Source organism: Ovis canadensis, chromosome 8 (assembly GCF_042477335.2).
Source record: "Ovis canadensis isolate MfBH-ARS-UI-01 breed Bighorn chromosome 8, ARS-UI_OviCan_v2, whole genome shotgun sequence".
NCBI lineage: Eukaryota > Metazoa > Chordata > Mammalia > Artiodactyla > Bovidae > Ovis > Ovis canadensis.
Genome location: NC_091252.1, coordinates 38,132,532 through 38,151,464, shown reverse-complemented (window position 1 = coordinate 38,151,464; position 18,933 = coordinate 38,132,532). Strand labels below are relative to the sequence as shown.

Genomic DNA, 18,933 nt, shown 5'->3' with positions numbered 1-18,933 from the left:
ACTAGCATTATGGTACTCTGGAAGAGCAGAACTTCAACTGGAAGTTTAATCATGGGATTAAGATATAAAGGAGATAGGTCAACCTTCCCTAGAGATATAACTCTTCCATCTCACAATATAGTCAAACCCAACTCTGAATAAATATAGCTGTCTCTTTCTGACAACTGTCTTCCAATTGCTGGGGAAAAAAATAATCACATATTGCAGACTAGAGCCACTATAAATTCACGGTCACCAATCTCAACCATGTTTTAAATGTTGTATGACAATTTCCTATTTCCCTGGAAAAGTTCTCTCTCCCATTTTTCACAATGACTACTTCAAATCTTCTCTACTTTTGTTAACACTGTTGTCACTTCTGCTCCCCTCTCACCCTGAGCAGTGCTGTCACCTACTTCGAAGAGAAAACAGATGCCATTAGAAGGAAACCAAAAATTTTTGGCACCAGATCTTCAAATCCTTTTACAAGCATCCCTTTCTCCTTCCAGCAGGCAAGGCTTCCTTTTAAAATGTAAGATAAATCCTCTCCTCCAACCATGTTAGTAATCCTTTCCCTGCCTTATGTCCCAAACTGCATTACTTATCATCCCCATGCTCTTCCTCTTAATGGTCCTTATATCAGTAGGCCAGGACCCTGGAAACTATGCTTGACTCCTTCCTCTCCAATTACCAAATCCAGTGTATTCCACATCCTACATGTCCTGAATTTATCTCATTATCTGTCTCCTCTGTCACCATCATCCCCAATTATTACCTGTCATCAACTGTACCTGCCTGACTGGTCTCTTGACTTCCAAGTGTATTTCTAACCCATATACCAGTTTGCAGTTATGTTTTCTAAATGCTACTCTGATGTCAGTCAGTCCGAGCCCACGGACTGCAGCATGCCAGGCTTCCCTGTGCATCTGATGTCATTTCCTCAATTTTACTGTCCACAAAATGTAATGCAAGCTCCATAATATGGTTCCTAATACCTCATAGTTTGCTCTTGCTAACCTAATTTATTTCTATTTATTCCACTCCTTCATGTCTTGCACCAAGTATTTCCAGACAAGCATGCACCCACTTCCTTTGCCTGGGAGACTGTCCATTCTCACCAACATTCACCTGCCTAGGCCACCTCAAACTGTAAATACCATTTCCTTTTAAAGGCCTTTCCTGACTTCCCAGACTAGGTTTGGTCTCTGTGCTATGAGCTTCCCTAACATAACATTCATTGTTCTTTGTTAATTCAACTTTATGCTCAGAAAGTAGGGCTCTGTCTATTCACTGTTGTTCCCTAATACCCAGCAGAGTAACTTCAGGCATCAAAATTTTTTGTTGAATAAACAGAAATATAATAAATGTAAAAAGAATAAGAAAAGAAAACCATCTAACCGTTAATGATAGATGTACTTCTTTATCTGGTTTGGTCTAGATTAAAAGTTGCCATAGATTTTGTGTTTTTTTAGCTTCCCTGGTGGCTCAGATGGTAAAGAATCTGCCTGCAATGCAGAAGACCTGGGTTTGATCCCTGAGTCTGAAAGATCTCCTGGAGGATAGCATGGCAATCCACTCCAGTATTCTTGCCTAGAGAATCCCATGGACAGAGGAGCCTCATGAACTACAGTCCACAGGGCTGCAAGGAGTCAGACATGACTGAGTGACTAAGACACACACACAGATTTTTTTTCAAGTTAAAAGTGTAACATTCATGGCTTTCATAGGTAAGAATGAACTAGACACTTTTAAGTAATACTGGAAGCTGTTACAACAGAAGACAGATTGTGATCTGATGACTCTTATGTCTTTTATATTGTTTCCAGCCCGGAAAGGTGTAATTTTATTACTCCAGGAGACATCAATAGCCTTTATCAAAAGAGCAGTATTGAAACAGCTAGCCTAAAGGCAGGATAGATAAATTACAAATTTTTCAAGAAATCTTTGAGTATTGCACACTCACACAAGAAATGTATTTACATAGACTATAACGTATTCAAAATCATTATTACTAAACAAATTTATTATAGGAAAAAGAAGTATAAACATCCTGAGAAAAATGACTTCAATACATGCTCAGTAGGGTTTAAATTTTTTTTCCTAAAGAAAAAGAGTCAGGGCAGCTGGCCTTACAATAATGAGAAAAAGGTATTGATAACTAGTTTGCAAAAAAAAAAAAAGTGTCTGAAATGTTCATTCAAGGCTGGTATTCATTCTTTATTCAGAGCCTGGTTGTCAGGCTTGAAAAGCAACAGAGATTACTGATGCATTCTACAGCCAAGTCATGGAGAACATAAATAAATTTGTTCTTCGTACAGCAATGAATAAAGGGAGGAAAAGACTTATTCTTTGTATTACAAGGGTTCTATGCCTTCTGTTTGGCTTCAGTAAGACGACCTCTGTTAATTACAGTCATATGACACACTTTAGAAATATAGTAATTTGATATTTCATTTTCATTATTTCAATGTAGCAAAGCTGTCTTTCAATTCTGATATTCCATGATTAACATCTTGAATAGTTTTATTTGCATTTTTAAAGTAGGTAACACAGTGATCATGAATTCCAAAAGGAATTTACTGAATTACTTAGGAGCATTAAGTAATTTACTCTTGTTTCAGTTTAGAGAGGTAGTTAAAAAAAATCTGGAGTCAAGATAAAGGCAGTAGAGTGAAAAACAAACTAAAAAAAAAAAAAAAACAAACAAACCCCAGCAGCAGTATGTTTACTAAAGTCAAAGTCAAAGCTACATTTTGAAAGTCACTCATGAGAATTCCCATTAAATGAAAACACTTGATCAATTTTGCTCTCTGCCTTAACAAATTACTTCAGGAATATTAATAACTTTCACCTTTTGGCCAAAAGAGTTGATTCTATGCTTTCCATTTCTTAAATTACACACACACACACACACACACACACACACACACACACAGTTTTTATGAAGCTAGGACTAGTTCTATGTCAATTCTGTTACTGAGATTAGTGGGGGAAAATTTTTAATGTAGGCATACTGTCTAAGAAGATACGATTTTAAGAGCCTTAGTGGACAGAACAAAAAAGGAGATATTTCTGAACCCATTTATAAGAAGAGGTACTGTGAGTTGCCTTTTAACACAAGGCCCCTGCTGTCTTGTGAGTAACCTATTTGGCAAGCTCGAATAGTTGATAACTGTGATGCAAAATGGCTTAAGAATCACTTGAAAAAAGCCTATAAGAGAATTAAGAGAAACTGAAAAGAAATATGAACTGTAGTTATTGCAACCGAGAGTTTTTGAAAATAGAGATGTGGGATTACTGTTGAAGAAAGGGTAGGCTTTTTAAAAGTGGAAATAAAGGGTAGGGTTTCAAATTTTACAGAATGGAACTGAAGTGAAAATTTTTCTTATCTTTGCTATGAGCCCACGGACTGTAGCCTATCAGGCTCCTCTGTCAATGAGATTTCCCAAGTAAGAATACTGGAGTGGGTTGCAATTTCCTTCTCCAGGGAATCTTCCCAACCCAAGGATGGAACCCAGATCAACTGTATCTCCTGCTTAGCAGGTGGATTCTTTATCACTGAGCCACAAACATTTATAACATGGAAGTGCTTCAGAAGTCATCTCATCTGCCCAAATAGATTATAAACTATGAAAAGTAGTAGCTATAGCTTATAGATCAGCAGCTTACAGATAAATATCCCTTACTTAGAAACAGTGACAGACATACGTCCTTTCTTTCCACAATGACTGAATTTCATTCAAAATTCCACTGCTGCTAAGTATTTTCTTCCTCCTCGCCTGTTCCACCATTATTGGGAAGGGGAAGGAACAGTGTCATAAAAAAAAAAGCCAGAGGGATTGACAGTTTCAACGAGGCAGAGTATATGCAGAATATAAAGATCAAATAAATTAAGGACTAAAGAGTGTTTATTGGATTTGGTAACATGGAGGTAAATGGGTGACTTCAACCATAACAAGTAAAGCCACTTATTTCTCCATGATATATAATTCATTTTTTTCTAATTCTAAGGTTAACATGACCTCATGGAATAGTAACATAATTCAGTAAGGAAAAAAAAAGGTCATTACCCAGTAACTTTGATTCTTCTTAGGGTATTAAAATTAACTACTCAATGATTTGCTCCAAAGTCTCTAGTCTAAAAAGTTATTTTAATTTTAAAACAAATACTACATGTATGCCCTCTTCAGTCTGTGGGTAATTTCTGATCTTCTAGGAATGTTCTGAAAAACAAAAAAAAATTATCATAAACTATTTATGACACATACTGCCGGGCTTTACAACAGATCTACTTCTATTATTAAGTATGGGATTGACATGTACACACTGCTATACTTAAAACAGATAACCAAAAAGACCTATTGTATAGTACAGAGAATGCTGCTCAATATTCGGTAATAACTAAATGGGAAAAGAATTTGAAAAAGAATAGGTAACATGTGTATGTATAACTGAATCACTTTGCTGTACACCTGGAACTAACATAACATTGCTGATCAACTATTATTCAATATAAAGTTAAAAAAAAAAGAAAAAAAAATCTTCAACCATTTCCTTTTATATCACCTTTAACTTCACCAACACCAGTATTATTCCCTTTTCAGTTACCTGGCCACAACTGAGCTTTACAAAAACCATTACTAGCTACTACCTTTTGACCATAAACACATCTGTAAAGAAAAACTTTGAACTGTGGCATATTTTCTTGAGTTAAATTCAACACTATATAGGTTTGTAAGGTTGGAAAGAAACCTCAAATGGCTATCTAATCTCTTGTTCTAGGTCCAGGCAAATCTATCCAACAAAGCAAAGCAAATCTTTTTTTTATTAATGCCATCAAGAATTGTTTTTTATTTCCTTACTGTACTGCTACAGAAGGACTTAGTTCATCTTTCCTCTTCTACAAGGATTAGAGATCATTAGTTAACTCCCTAGATAACCCTCAAGTTAGCAAGTTACCAATGACCTCATGTATCAGCTGCCTATTGCCACAATGCTAGGTGAAATAATCCACAAAAATTGTCCTACAAAAATTGTCCTACAAAAATTGTCCTTCAAAAATCCTTCAAAAATTAGGTGTAAGACAATAAACATTTATTTTCACTCATGAACAGTTCTGGGCTGGGCTAATTTTAGCTACGCTTGATCATCTGTCTACAGTCAGCCAGCAGGTGAGCTTGCAACTGGCTGGTCTAAGTTGGCCTCATTGGGGTAGCTCTCTGTATGAGGTTTCTGAACTTCCAGCAGGCCATGCTGAACTTACTTCCACCACACTGGGCCAAAACAAGCTTCAGGCACACTCAGGTTCAAAGGGGGTGAGAAGAGAACTCATTTCTTAATGGGTGAAACCGGGTAAGAGGGACCCCTCTACTGATGTGATAGAGGCAAGGATAAAGATTCCAGTCATTTTCATAGTCAAATTACCAAAACATCATTTAGTCTTTTCTTCATACTGAATAATCTGATATGGATGCTGTTTCTCCTCCATCCCTGAATCTGGACTGTGTAAATATTAACAATTAATTTTATCATTGGAAAGTGTAATTTCAAGAATGCTGTTGAACTGAAGTCAAGATGTGCTAAAATTAAAGAGCAAGTTGAGAGTTTAATTTATGAGCATAAGGTGTTGAAAAATATTGATTTTTTGACTTTAGGAAAAATGACATAAAAGCTACCTTAAGGAAATTATATAGCATAAGTAGCTTTTAAATTTTCCATTGACTGTTTAGAGCTTATATTATTTGATAAACTATCAGAAAGTTTTATTCAAAGAGGAAACACCCATGAACCTTTAAAATGAACCATTTATTAAATCAGACTGTTATTCTTAACAGTTATGTAAGTTACATGGTTTATGTCAGTGTATTTCACATGGAAATTTTTTAAACTCTTATCAGCAAGCAAAATTGTATCACACAATATATAAGTAGGAAGGGGATACTGCTAAACATTCAAATAAGGCAAGTATTTTAAAACAATAAAACAATAATTAAAAAAATTCAAGCATTCCTTTAAGAGAATTCAATACTACAAGCTAAATGTACTTTCTGAGTGTATTCATATGATCAAGGCAGTGTTTCTTCTCTTAAAACACCAGGAAATGGGATAAGGCTCATTAATAGATACAGCTGCCCGCAAGATTTTTAATCTCAGTTGCTTTCTTTAAATTAAAATTCACAAAGTGCACAATTAAGATATATCAAAAAACTGAATCTGCTACTCTAACAACAGCTGTCCATGCTTAATACTTAGTGGTTTATTTGACCAAATGATGTCTTTTCAGGGAAAAATAAAAAAGATAAGCCACTGTAAAACATTTAGTTTGAAATGTGTGCTAATATTTTTCTTAAAAATCAAAAAATTATGGAGGAAAAGGGTTATTTACCTTAAGGAAAAGAAAGCAAAACACTGGATGACCAAACATTTTCAAAGAACAAGCACCACAAAGGACATTTGCATTCAGTTTTGTAATATTTATCAATGCATTTTTCTTACTCCAACCAATCTACTTCATCAAATTCTGAATCATCTTCTGAATCACTGTATTCCACAGCAATACGACGGGACAGGATGGTGGCAACATCATTTTCAATGCGTTCGTGTTTAGCTTCCTGTTCACGCTGCTCTTCGACTTTTCGTAGCTGAATACCTGATAGAGTAAATCCAAACATTCATTGTAAACCAAAACACTATATATTATTATTAGATATATTAGATATTATCACTAGATATTATATTATTAGACATTATTAATGTAATAAAATCAAGTACACATAATAAATACTAACAGGAAAGTAAAAAGCAAGATCTATTAAAAACAATTTGAAGGAATCGTATTTAGAGACATTAATTCTTTTATTATGTTATTATCTGTAATAGTATTTGATGAAACTTACCACATATCCCAGAGGATGTCTACAGTTTATTTAGCCATAATGGTCTATTGTGCTTCCCTACTCACCATCACCTTAAGTTAACCAGGTGATACATTTTTTTGTTTGTTATTTACCTCTATGGTCAAATAATTAAACAATGTTGAGCGTATTTTCTGTGCCTTTATTCTCCCCAGTACTTGAGAGAAAGGCACTATTATTCATTCCATACTGTTAGTGCCTGGCATATAGTACGACATGTCATTCCTTTGTTACTAAGTTAGGAACCTAAATCCTTTCAAGGTACTAGTAAAGCAAGTGTCACTTATACACCAAATGGACAGCCTTAACACTGAAGAAAATACCATTTTTAAAGTAGCTAATATACATATTAAGTATAATACAAAGAGTTTTAACTAAATTTTCCATAACATTTAAGTCTGATATTTAAAATTTCCCATTCATTACCTAAACATTTTAAGATTCCCTACTAAGTATGAAGATAAAATGATTAATGTGATAAATTTTCTTGAAAATTACTTAAAATATAAACTGACCATAGCTCTAGTTTCTAAAGGCTATCTGTGCAAAAAACATGATCATCTAAAATTTTGCAAATGAAGAAAACATTACTGTCTCAAATATTCAGAAAGGTTCTCAATGCTACTATTGCAATGCTTTTAAAGGCTCTTGAGAAAATTACCTTTTCGTATTGCTTCCAGAAGTACACTTCTGGCGTCACTGATTACTGGTAGGGTTGACGGATGACGCTTTGGCTCAGAAGCAGGTGTAACTTGTGATGGAGGAGATGGAGGCATTAATGGAACATGGGGACCTGGGGCAGTAGATGGAGTTGGATGTAGCCCAGAGGGAGGATGAGCAAGAGCTGCAACTGTGACAGGTGATGATGGTCGAATGCCAGGTGGAGGCAAAGGAGGCGGTGGTGGGGGTGGAGGCAGCCCCTGGACTTCTCCTTGTGGGAGTGGATGAACTGGTACAGTCTCGCATACTGGGGCAGCTCTAGCTACTGGTGGAGAGGGCTGTACTAGAGGAGGTGCAATTGGAGGAGGAGCTGGGTGAAGAACTCCAGGGGCAATCTGAAGAGGAGCTGGAGGTGGTGGTACTGCTGGAGCTTGCAAAGCAGTGGTTGGAGGTGGAGGTGGGGGTGGTACTGGTGGGGGAGGAGTTGAAGTCATCGAAGCTCTTAATGAAGAAGTTGACAAGGCAGATGGAAGAGGTGGTGGAGGAGGTGGGGGGGTGGGGCTCACAAACACAGGTGTCCTGCCTGTAGCTGGTGACTGAGGACGATTTTCTATCAAACCTGTAGCAGAACTGAAATGAAAAAGAGATCCTAGCAAGTTATTTAAAGAGAAAAGACTAACCACACAAAATATAAACGGCTACCAGTAATTATATCAAGGTAGATGCATTAACATGTTCCTATAAAAATTAAAAATTCTTCATCGATATTTAGAATGAAATGAAAACCAAAAGTACACTAATAAGAAAATTAATACATGGTGCTGTGATTTCTAATATTCTAAATGGACTCATCTACTCACACAACTTTCATATCTATAAGCATTTTATACTTACTTTGATAAATAAAATGCTCAATTTTATACTGTAATATGAGTCTTCATAATGGCTCAATATTTATCATTCTATAATATTTGTAGCAATACCTATGGCCCAAACAATACTGTATTCATACTGAAGCTATTAAGACTCATCATATGTCATTTCATTTAAATTAACAACAACTAATTACAAACCACAAAGGAAATTGATGTTCCTCTTCCTTCCTAAGGATGGAACATCAAATGAGTATGTGATATAAACTTGATTTTTTTTTAACTGAAAATTGTAAAGCTGATTTCTAATTCTCTATTAAAAAATTATAATGTGGGCAACACTGGACAAAATTAAACTTCAAAAAGCTTTACTAAAAGATTATTAGGAGCAATTGCTTATTCTCTCTCAAATTCTTAAGAGTTATTTTCCCAACATCAAATTAACATTTATAATTAAAAGTTTGGTTCCCATTTCTTTGTCCTTAACCACATACCCAAAATTCTTATTTTTATTAATATACTGCACATTATGTGCTTGAGAACAAAGCTATAATAAAACAAAACACATTTATCTTTAAATGATCATTAGCTAAATTTTCCCAAGAGAATGTGTGAGCTCTTATGAGAGACTGGCAAATTACATCCCATGGGCCAGATCTTAACTAATCCCTGTTTTTGTAAATAAAACTTTGTTGAAACACAAACATATTCATTTGTTTATGTACAGTCCATGGCTGCTTCCATTCATCAATGTCAGAGTTGAGCAGTTGTGACAAAAGCCATATTTCCTAAGGCCGAAAATATTTATTACAAGGGCCTTAAAGAAAAAGGCTACCAGCACCTGTGATAAACACATCATGTGCTTGTTCTGACATACCTGATACAGGTGGGTATGGATTTTGCATCTCCTGCTCCATGCATTGGTGGAGGTGGAGGAGGTTCATGTGGTCTGACTAAGACCCTTTCCTCAGCTCTAGTCAGGAGCTCACTCATCTGACTAAACGGCAAGGCAGAAAGTGAGTAAGATCCATCCATATGATCCACATATGTCTGAGGTCTAGAAAAAAATAATAAATTAGTGTATCTTTCTTGAAGTATTGCTGAAATAAAGTGTTTTACATGAGATATTTAAGGTTTATCCTTTGAATGCCAATATTTTAACTACTTTTAGGACACTTCTTTCAGAAATTCATCCTGCTTTTAAAACACAGAATGCTGCTCATAATGCAACCTTTCCTTGCTGATTCAAGTTATTATGATGACCTTCAGTTATTTTATTCCTTTACAATAGAATACTAACAGCTCACAAAGGTAAAAAGTGTTACATTCATAATCTGATAAACAAGATAATAGTTAATTTTTAGGCAAATTGTGTTCAAAGCTATCTGCCTCTATTTAGTTTCTTAATAAGATGCTAATGACAAAAACCTAGAATATGAACATTTAATACACCAGAAGAACCTGTTGTTCTTTTAAACCTAAATGACTTCCAAATGTCTTGTGCCCAGGGGAGATAGGTCTCAATGATACTAGTGGCACAGAGATCCCTAACTACATCGTTTTTGTCTTTTTCATGTTTTCAAAGGTGTTAGAGTACTCAGAAAATAGCTGAGTAACATAACAAGTGACTTAAAACAGATTTAAGCAAACTTTAAGATACTTTGGGCATGTGAAGATTTATAAACATTTACTGACTATAGTACACTCTGCGGACAAAGCTGGATGTAAAAGATGTGTATAAAGCAAGTTAGAAATGCTTATATTTACACTATTGGGTCAGCAATATCTCAATTACTTAATAGCGATTAAAAACAGATGTTTGTCTATCGGTTGTTAATTTAAAAAATCAATTCTTTCAGCCTCTTTCTTTCAGTACTGTATATAGACAGTATCATGTCTACACTCTTATAATAGAACAAGATAGTTTACATTTATGACCCAATCATTTATAGGTATTATTCAAAAGAAAGTCTCAAGTGCTTTTTCCACTGAAAAAAATCAATAAGATATATAATAATAACTAAAATCAACTGTACACATTTCTTCACAGAGAGATACTAGTATAATGTTTGTTAGGGTTGCATGTTAGTTAGATAGGGCCCTTGGCTGTTGAGAAAGGAGAAGGACCTATTGTATATTTCTGCAAAAGGGGATGAGTGATTTTGTTTGAAAGCCCTGATATATCTGAGGCAGAAAATGCGACACAGAAAGGAAATCAGGGGAAAGAAAAAGAACAAAATATAACCCCTTCTCAACTCCTATTTTATATATAGTGAATCAATAATACGTCAAAAAAAATCCAGACCCCCATTACTCTGTTATGAAATTTTAACAGACTCAGCCTAACTACTGAGAAGGACCTGAGACTTTATATGAAAGTTAAAATAAAGCTAAAGATCATCTGCTTCAACCACTTCTTTCTACAGATAACGAAACTGAAATCCAGGTATGAAAATAAACTGCCCAAGATCAGACTTCAGTAGGCTCACAGGGGTTAGGTTTTCCAAATCATCTCAATACTTATAGAACATCGTCTATCAATTCAACAGTTCAGGACCTAAGACTTAGACACATAGATAGTAGAAATAAAGCCAGTGTTTTATCATTAATTTTGTTAAAAAACAAACAAAAGAAAAGAAACCTTGTTTCAAAATGAGAGGCTGGGCCATTAGCAACTTCAATATGCTTATGTAAGAGATTAGCATCATCTTCAGCCAGCTCTGGACCTTGGGCCAGCTTCTGCCATTCTCTCCGCCTGTCATGAGGTGCTCTTGGCACTTTTTCTGGTTCATGAGGACGATCTAGATTTTTCTGCTATAACAGATGTATTGAAACAAAGCCAAATGCTGAAGTTCTATGTTTTTTAAAAGAGGTTAAAACAATCAAAATAGAATTATAATATCAATACTGAAAAAGCAACTCATCATAGTATAACAAAAATAACAACAGAGACAGTTCATTTGTACATTCAGAGTTAAATATTAGGAGTTTGCTTATAATCCCATTTTCTAATGCTTTTTTAACCTCTATTTGGAATTGATATATCAGATAAAAACAGTGTTTTTGAGGAATAAAACTTGAGGTCAGAAAGTCCTTTCAGATGAAAAAAGATTTGTCAACTCTGCTCCCTCATCTATTAGTTTTTGAAATAATGAGTGAAATTTCTACCATTAATTTTTCCAGCCCAAACCGGAAATTAGTACTAAGGTTATGTGATCTGAGAAGTGACTAATTAGCTAGCCAATACATTAGAAAAAAAATCCAATTACCCAATTAAACCATAATAACCGTGTCACTCAACAGAAAATAGGGTATTTGATTAAAACAAAAAGTGACTCAAACTGTGGAAGAAAAAGTATAGAAAGGAAAGGTACAAAAAATCAAATGCCAAAGGGGTCAAGCAGGTGACATGCTTGAATGGTAACAGTCAGATATAAGATGAGGCCTTCAGGGAACTAGATGGGCATGGCCATCTGAGGGATTTCAGTTCAAAAATTTAAAAACCACTGTGTTTGTCAAACAAAACTGCTTGCAAGCGTAGCCTGGGCTACCAGTCACCAGTTTGCAAATTCTGGCTAGAACACTGGTACACTGTCTAGTGCAGAAAATAATAACATGCAGGCATTATGGGGTAGTGCAGGGAAAGCAGAAGTAGCTACAGGAGAAACAGAGGGATGATAAAGACAAACTTTGCCACCTTCATGCTGCTGCAGCTGCTAAATCGCTTCAGTCGTGTCCGACTCTGTGCGACCCCATAGACGGCAGCCCAACAGGCTCCCCCATCCCTGGGATTCTCCAGGCAAGAACACTGGAGTGGGTTGCCATTTCCTTCTCCAATGCATGAAAGTGAAAAGTGAAAATGAAGACGCTCAGTCGTATACGACTCTTAGCGTCCCATGGATGGCAGCCTACCAGGCTCCTCCTTCATAATTCTGCCTAAATCCAACTTCGCTTCTTTCGTTTATATTTCTAGTTATCATTGATATGGAATAAACAGATCCAAGTGAATTTCATCAGAAAACAGAAAATGACAATACAGCAGACAGATAACATGTTATAACTTTTTCAGGGCATTTAGGATATGCTCTGTGGTAAGATAATATTAACTAATCTACTTTACCAATATCTGTGCAATGTTCCTTTGTTCTTTTTCAGTAGAATGCCTTTCTCTTCCCTGGTCCACTTAATTCTTATTTGTTCTTTTTAAGATTCATTATAAGATTTGTTGAAGTGTTTATCAGGCCCACCCTGTCTAAAGCTGGTGCTATTTTGTGCTACTCAAACTCTCCATTCATACCTCTGTTAGCACACTTATCACACCATATTTTCACCCCACTGGACTGTGATCTTTCTGTGTGATTACTATATGGACCAAATAGAATAAAACTTGTCAAAGTATAGAATTAATAAGGCTCCACATACGCAACAAAACACAAATACATGAAAACTAACTTCAATTTTCTGAATTTCTTGTAATACCTTCTGCTTCCTCTTTTCCTTCCTCTTATCCTCTGTATCCTGTAACATTTTTTCTTTCCAAAGATCAAAGAAATATGAAGGATTGGTATAAAACTTCAAACCTTCTTTACCATCATCTCTGAAATATAAAATATCAATGAAAATATACATTAGGGAGACTTAGAGAGGCAATCAGAATAGAAATTATTTTACTAAAATTGTTTCTTCTTACATTAAGAAAATATAGCATGTGTAAAAATGCTGGCATAGTAAATCACAATATGCACCAATAGAACATTTCTCATAAATCAGACAGGAAACTAAGGAAAATGGAAAACCAGAAGTTTTACAGAGTTTGTATTAATAATTTAAAGTACAACTGGACAATTTTCATCCCTAACTTCTACTGAATACAAAGTTTTCTATAATTCTTGTGGGAAATTTCAATAATTATAAATGATTCTGCCAAAGATAAAAGCCTGAAAGGATAACAGAATAGAGAAACTGTACAGGGTTTCTTACTTATCAAACAGAAAAAAAAAAATGTCACCAAATAGTCATTCTAATAGTTATATCCAATGACTTGCATACTGACATAGTTTCAAATAACTATCCAAATACCATTTCATTTCGGATATGTGTTGTGCCTCTTAAATTCCTCATTTAACAATTTACGTGAAAGACTCAAAGAAAGGTTGAATAACTCTAGATTTTTTTAAATGGCAAAAAAAATATTAAAAACAGATACTACATAGTCATTACATAGAAATATGATGCATACAGATAAAGAGTAGATAAGAACAAGAAAAAATGATATTTATTTTATTAATGCAGTGAGATTTTGAACTATTTTTGTTTCCCATCAAATTAGAAATTAAATTAAAAAGATAATAACAACTCCTTGTCCCTTTAGAGTAATATCTGCCATTGGCTTTTCTTAAAAATATTTGGCAAAACAACTCCTTTGATTTGTATGCCAGAATCCTAGGAACTCACCTAGCGAATAAAGCAGAGGTTTTCTAAAGGTGTTGGCTATGGAGGGGTCTCTGCACTGGTTAGGAATCCAGTGAAATAAAAAAATGTTTGGAGATTTAGCATTTAGGTTAGACCTCTTTGAAACCTGAAGTCTGAGATAAGTAACCAGCCTTCTTATTTATTAGCCTACTGACCTGTAAGGAGTGAGTATATTGAGAGGTGGAGGCTGTTCACAAACATCATATGTCTCTTGTAATGGAATAGGCAAAGTCTTGCGGTCAAAAAGCTGCTGATCTTGAATTGTAGAACTTCGGAAGGCTTTTCTCATTGTTATATCTTGCAAAGATACTAAAACAAAATCCAACATGTATCATTTTATTTTACTAACATGATTTAACATAAGGACAAATTCATACACTGCATTTGTTTAAAAGTCAAAAGGCTGTGTCTGTAGTGGCTTATGAATCAGGAATCACATTTTTAAAATAAATGCTCTTATCATTACATCACAAATCATTTTGTGCTTGATTTTCCCAATTCAGTTCAGTTCAGTCGCTCAGTCGTGTCTGACTCTTTGCGACCCCGTGAATTGCAGCACGCCAGGCCTCCCTGTCCATCACCAACTCCCGGAGTTCACTCAGACTCACGTTCATCGAATCAGTGATGCCATCCAGCCATCTCATCCTCTGTCGTCCCCTTCTCCTCCTGCCCCCAACCCCAATGAGTCAACTCTCCGCATGAGGTGGCCAAAGTACTGGAGTTTCAGCTTCAGCATCATTCCTTCCAAAGAAATCCCAGGGCTGATCTCCTTCAGAATGGACTGGTTGGATCTCCTTGCAGTCCAAGGGACTCTCAAGAGTCTCCTCCAACACCACAGTTCAAAAGCATTTAGATGGGCTTTAACGCAACCTCTGATTTCTAAGGCTCAGAAAGCTCTAGTGACACCTGAAGCACATTTTTCATTTTCCATCAAAACATCTTTTTCTTTTTTACTTACCATACTAGCCCCCAGCAACCTACATTTTCCTCTTTTTATCTATAATCTTTTTTCCATCTTCCTTTATTACTTTTATTTAGCTTATACCAATAGCACTGAAGGAGTTACTTCACTATTAGTGGCATTCTGGGCTAAATACAGTATTGCCCTCTATGCTATAGAGATTATAAATATTATAACATGGACCATAAAGTTAAAACAAATCTACTGTAAAGAAAAGGAAACTTTCAAGTACTGGGCAATCTGTATTATTGCTTGTTTCACTTTTCTTTTATCTTGTACTATAAAGATCTCCAATTAACTACAAGTTCTTAAAGACTGAAGCTGTCTTATACATTAGTACCTCTAGTAAGTAACACAATTTATTACTTACAGTATCTCTAGTAAATAAGTGGTACATATGAGGATTTAAAATAACTTCATTTACTCATCTTCTTTTGGACTGTTCAGCATGTTTAAATAAAAAATGTGCCAAAATACTAGATTCTTAACTCTTAGAGTGATTTCTTGATATTAAAAAATTAGGTGACTTTATATTGAAATATACATATTTGCATATGGTTTTTAGTATGATAAACACTTTATGCCATAAAAAGGTCAGTACTAAATAATCACAAGTCCTAAATTATTTTTCTCCCTAAAATAGTATCTCTTTCATCCTCACAAATAAAATACACTCAACACAAATGTTTGGATCTATGAAGTGAGTGAAGCAGTAAGGCTGGCTGTGCAACAGCCACAATATGACTGCATCCCCAGCAATTCTGCTGCTACCTGACTTGTAACGCACTTAAAAACAACAAAATAAAATTCAAAGAAGGAAAAAAATTTTTCCACTATCACTAAGGAGTAGTATAAGAGATATTTAATGAGTACAAACTACAGGGGTAGATGTTTTCAGTAACTTTTACTTAACCTTTATAATAACTTAATGAGACAGGAATTATTATGTCATTTGTAAACATATAAAAATAGAAAATATTACATAACTGGGCCAAGAGAAATTGGTTAATAAACAGTAGAGCCAGAACAGAAAACGCAGATCTGTCTGCCTTTGAGGCTAATCTCTTTGCCACAATACCATATACTGTTCCTCTGGCTCATGTCAGAAGTGGCCTCTGTTTTCTGCAATCAAAATGAACCAATTCTTGCCACTACCCTATCTCACTTATTAACTATTAAATATAAAACCTAGTATTTAATCTCCCAAAACTTTCTTAGTAAAGAATGTAAAGAACATGTAAAGTAATAAGCATTTTTCATTCTTCAGTTCCTCTTAATTATCATTTCTCTCATTTGTTAACAGACCAGTGTGACAAAGCCCCTTGCAGTTGCCAACAATGACATATTACTTAGTGTTATATAACACAGCAAGTCAGCAAAATGTTTGTAAACATATTGAACTAAATAGAATTGTACAGATCTTTGTTTAAAACTCAGTTTTTTACCCATTCTAAATTATTATGAGAGTTCTGTTACTATTTAACGGTAATTAAAAAACCCAAAATACTGATGTTACATTCTGTAATTTATTATTCTACTCACAATGTTATTTTATTTGAACTTTAATGGAGTTAGAAAATATAGGTTAAATAACTGAAAATTCCTCTATCCAACATCCCCAAGACAATTTCAAATTAAGTAGTTCAACTTTACGATTCTGAATTCTTCCCCCATGCTCCATATAATTTTAAAGGAAACTAAATAATTCTGATAGTTGTTGGCACATTAAGAATTTTTTAAAACACTTAAAACTATCTTATTTACTAGTATCTATATTTTCATTTTCAATTTTAATGGGAATGCTAAAATATCTTAAAATTTAACAATATTTTGAAACTTAATGTTAATTTTTATTTCTGTTACATAAAAAAGCTGCTTGTATATATTTTAGATGAAAAGCACTTGTAACTTACATATTTAAATTATTTAAAAAAGAAATTTTGAATACAAATTATATATTTGAAAGTATGGCCATAAAATCTTTTTAAATATTAGCAGTGATTTTTATTTCAACTATTTCATGATGTGTAATTGATATACACAAACAAGTTTCAAAGGATACCACCAAGAAAAAAAATCACCACAGAATGAGAGACAATCTTTCCAAATCATAAGATTTGGGACTTGGATCCAGAATATATATGTATAGAATCTGCATAACTCAACAATAAAAGGAAAAATAATCCAAATTAAAAATAGGAGAGGGATCTGAACAGTTTTCCAAAAGAAGATACACAATGACTAGTAAATCATTTAAACCCTGTTTTCTTAAAAAATCAGATCACTATTTTTTTATTAATTTTTTTTTACATTTATACATCACTGTGAATTACATTTGACCGTAGTTTTATTAAAGGAACAAGCACATGCTAACTATCTATTGACAATTCTGTCATAAGACTTCTGGTACAATGTAAAGTCCAGATCCAGCCCTTTGCACAAACAGAATCATTTTTGTTTTACTTGTTTTTAACTGAACTAGTTGCAGTTGTTAACATTTAAAAACAAGAGGTATGAGACAGACATCTAGATATCCCGGACAAAAGAAAGATCTGGAATGACCAGACTGACTTTCCCTCATTTCATGTCACCCAAATGCCAACAATCCACTCCCTGTTTGTACAGTCTCTCAAAATTGTGCACTTGGTCCACTTCACTCAGAGTAACTAGGACGAAAACCCTGGTTTTAATCCTATCCACCACTTTCTTGCTCGGTGACTTGTCTCTAAATAGCTTATAAGCCACGAAAAGATGCTCAACATCATTAGCTATCATTATTAGGGAAATGTCAATACATTCTACGAAATGAACTAGTACTGAAAACATTATGCTAAGAAATGAAAGAAGCCAGTCACAGAAAATCATATGCTATAAGACTCCATTTATATGAAATGTCTAAAATAGGCAAATCCAAAGAGATAGAAAGTAGACAGTGATTGCTAGAGGCCAGGGAGAAGGGGAGATGAGAAGTAACTCCACTAGATACAGGGTTTCTTCTTGGAGTAAGGAGAATGTTCTAAAACCGACTGTGGTGATAGTCACATTACAGTGAAAATACTAAATACCACTGAATCATACACTTTAACTTTACAAGAGTTAATTGTAGGGTATATGAAATATACCTCAATAAAGTTTTCTTTTTATTTTTAAAGTACTGTCTTGGTTTTTTTCTCATATCTAGACTTGGGAGTTTATATCTTTGCATGCAGAGGAAACTTGGCATAGGAAGTATTCACCTCTCCTTATTTAGGCATTAAATTAGGTTATGTCAGAAACTGTTGGTTCAATCACTAAAACATCATTATATTTTATATATTTGCCATATAAAAGGTAGCAAAACTACCTTTTGAGTTTCCCAGTGATATCTTTTAATATTCTTATTGCTCAAGTTTAGAGATAAACAACTTACAACTATAATTCTCGAGGGTAGATAAGCAAAAATTATGGTCTTAATAATTTCATTTCTCTTGGTAGAAAAACAAACAAAAAAAACAGAGCCATTTGAGAAACAACAACATTCAGTGTACTCTATCAGTGCATGAAATATTTTACCACTAAAGTTTATACCATTATTTTAGCATGTAATGTGATTTTTTTAAGCCTGATATCCCTAGCTTAATATCTCAGTATAGAACATTTTTGTCCTGTATATTAGCAATTTAGGGTTTTGTTTTTTGTTTGGAGGGGAGGGAATGTTCATTTAAAATGGGAAGTAACATTTAAATAACCAGATCAGATTCTGGTGACTTAGCAATATGCACATATAAAAGCATATTAAAAGGAATTTCATTCTTAAAAAAAAAAATCAAACCTAAGAATTGCAGATAATTTTCAAATAATTTTTATTTTTAAGACAAAAGTATACAAATAAATTAAAAGGGTGATACTGAGCCCACAGGTCACAATCACTAAAGCCTGCATGCCTAAAGCATGTGTTCTGCCACAAGAGAAACGACTGCAATGAGAAGCCTCCACCACATGCAGTGAAGACCCAGCACAGTCATAAACAAATAAATAAAAATTATAAGGGAGAAAGAAAATGGAAGAAAAGTCTGGCTTAAAAAATTTTACGTCA

The 18,933-nt window shown here is 34.4% G+C and overlaps 1 protein-coding gene across 3 annotated transcripts in view; it reads right to left on the bottom strand.

Moving 5' to 3' along the window:
* Positions 1 to 5,765: 5,765 nt before the first annotated feature.
* The window catches only part of WASF1 (WASP family member 1), a 68,195-nt gene continuing 55,027 nt past the window's right edge, over positions 5,766 to 18,933 (bottom strand). For all 3 annotated transcript variants that reach the window (XM_069598137.1, XM_069598136.1, XM_069598138.1), the window contains exons 4-9: positions 14,053 to 14,206; positions 12,905 to 13,022; positions 11,067 to 11,239; positions 9,303 to 9,482; positions 7,555 to 8,183; positions 5,766 to 6,628 (exon numbers count right to left, since the gene is read on the bottom strand). In XM_069598137.1, coding sequence (XP_069454238.1) covers positions 6,471 to 6,628; positions 7,555 to 8,183; positions 9,303 to 9,482; positions 11,067 to 11,239; positions 12,905 to 13,022; positions 14,053 to 14,206 — 1,412 coding nt within the window. In that variant the 3' untranslated portion in view covers positions 5,766 to 6,470. The remainder of the gene's footprint in view (positions 6,629 to 7,554; positions 8,184 to 9,302; positions 9,483 to 11,066; positions 11,240 to 12,904; positions 13,023 to 14,052; positions 14,207 to 18,933) is intronic.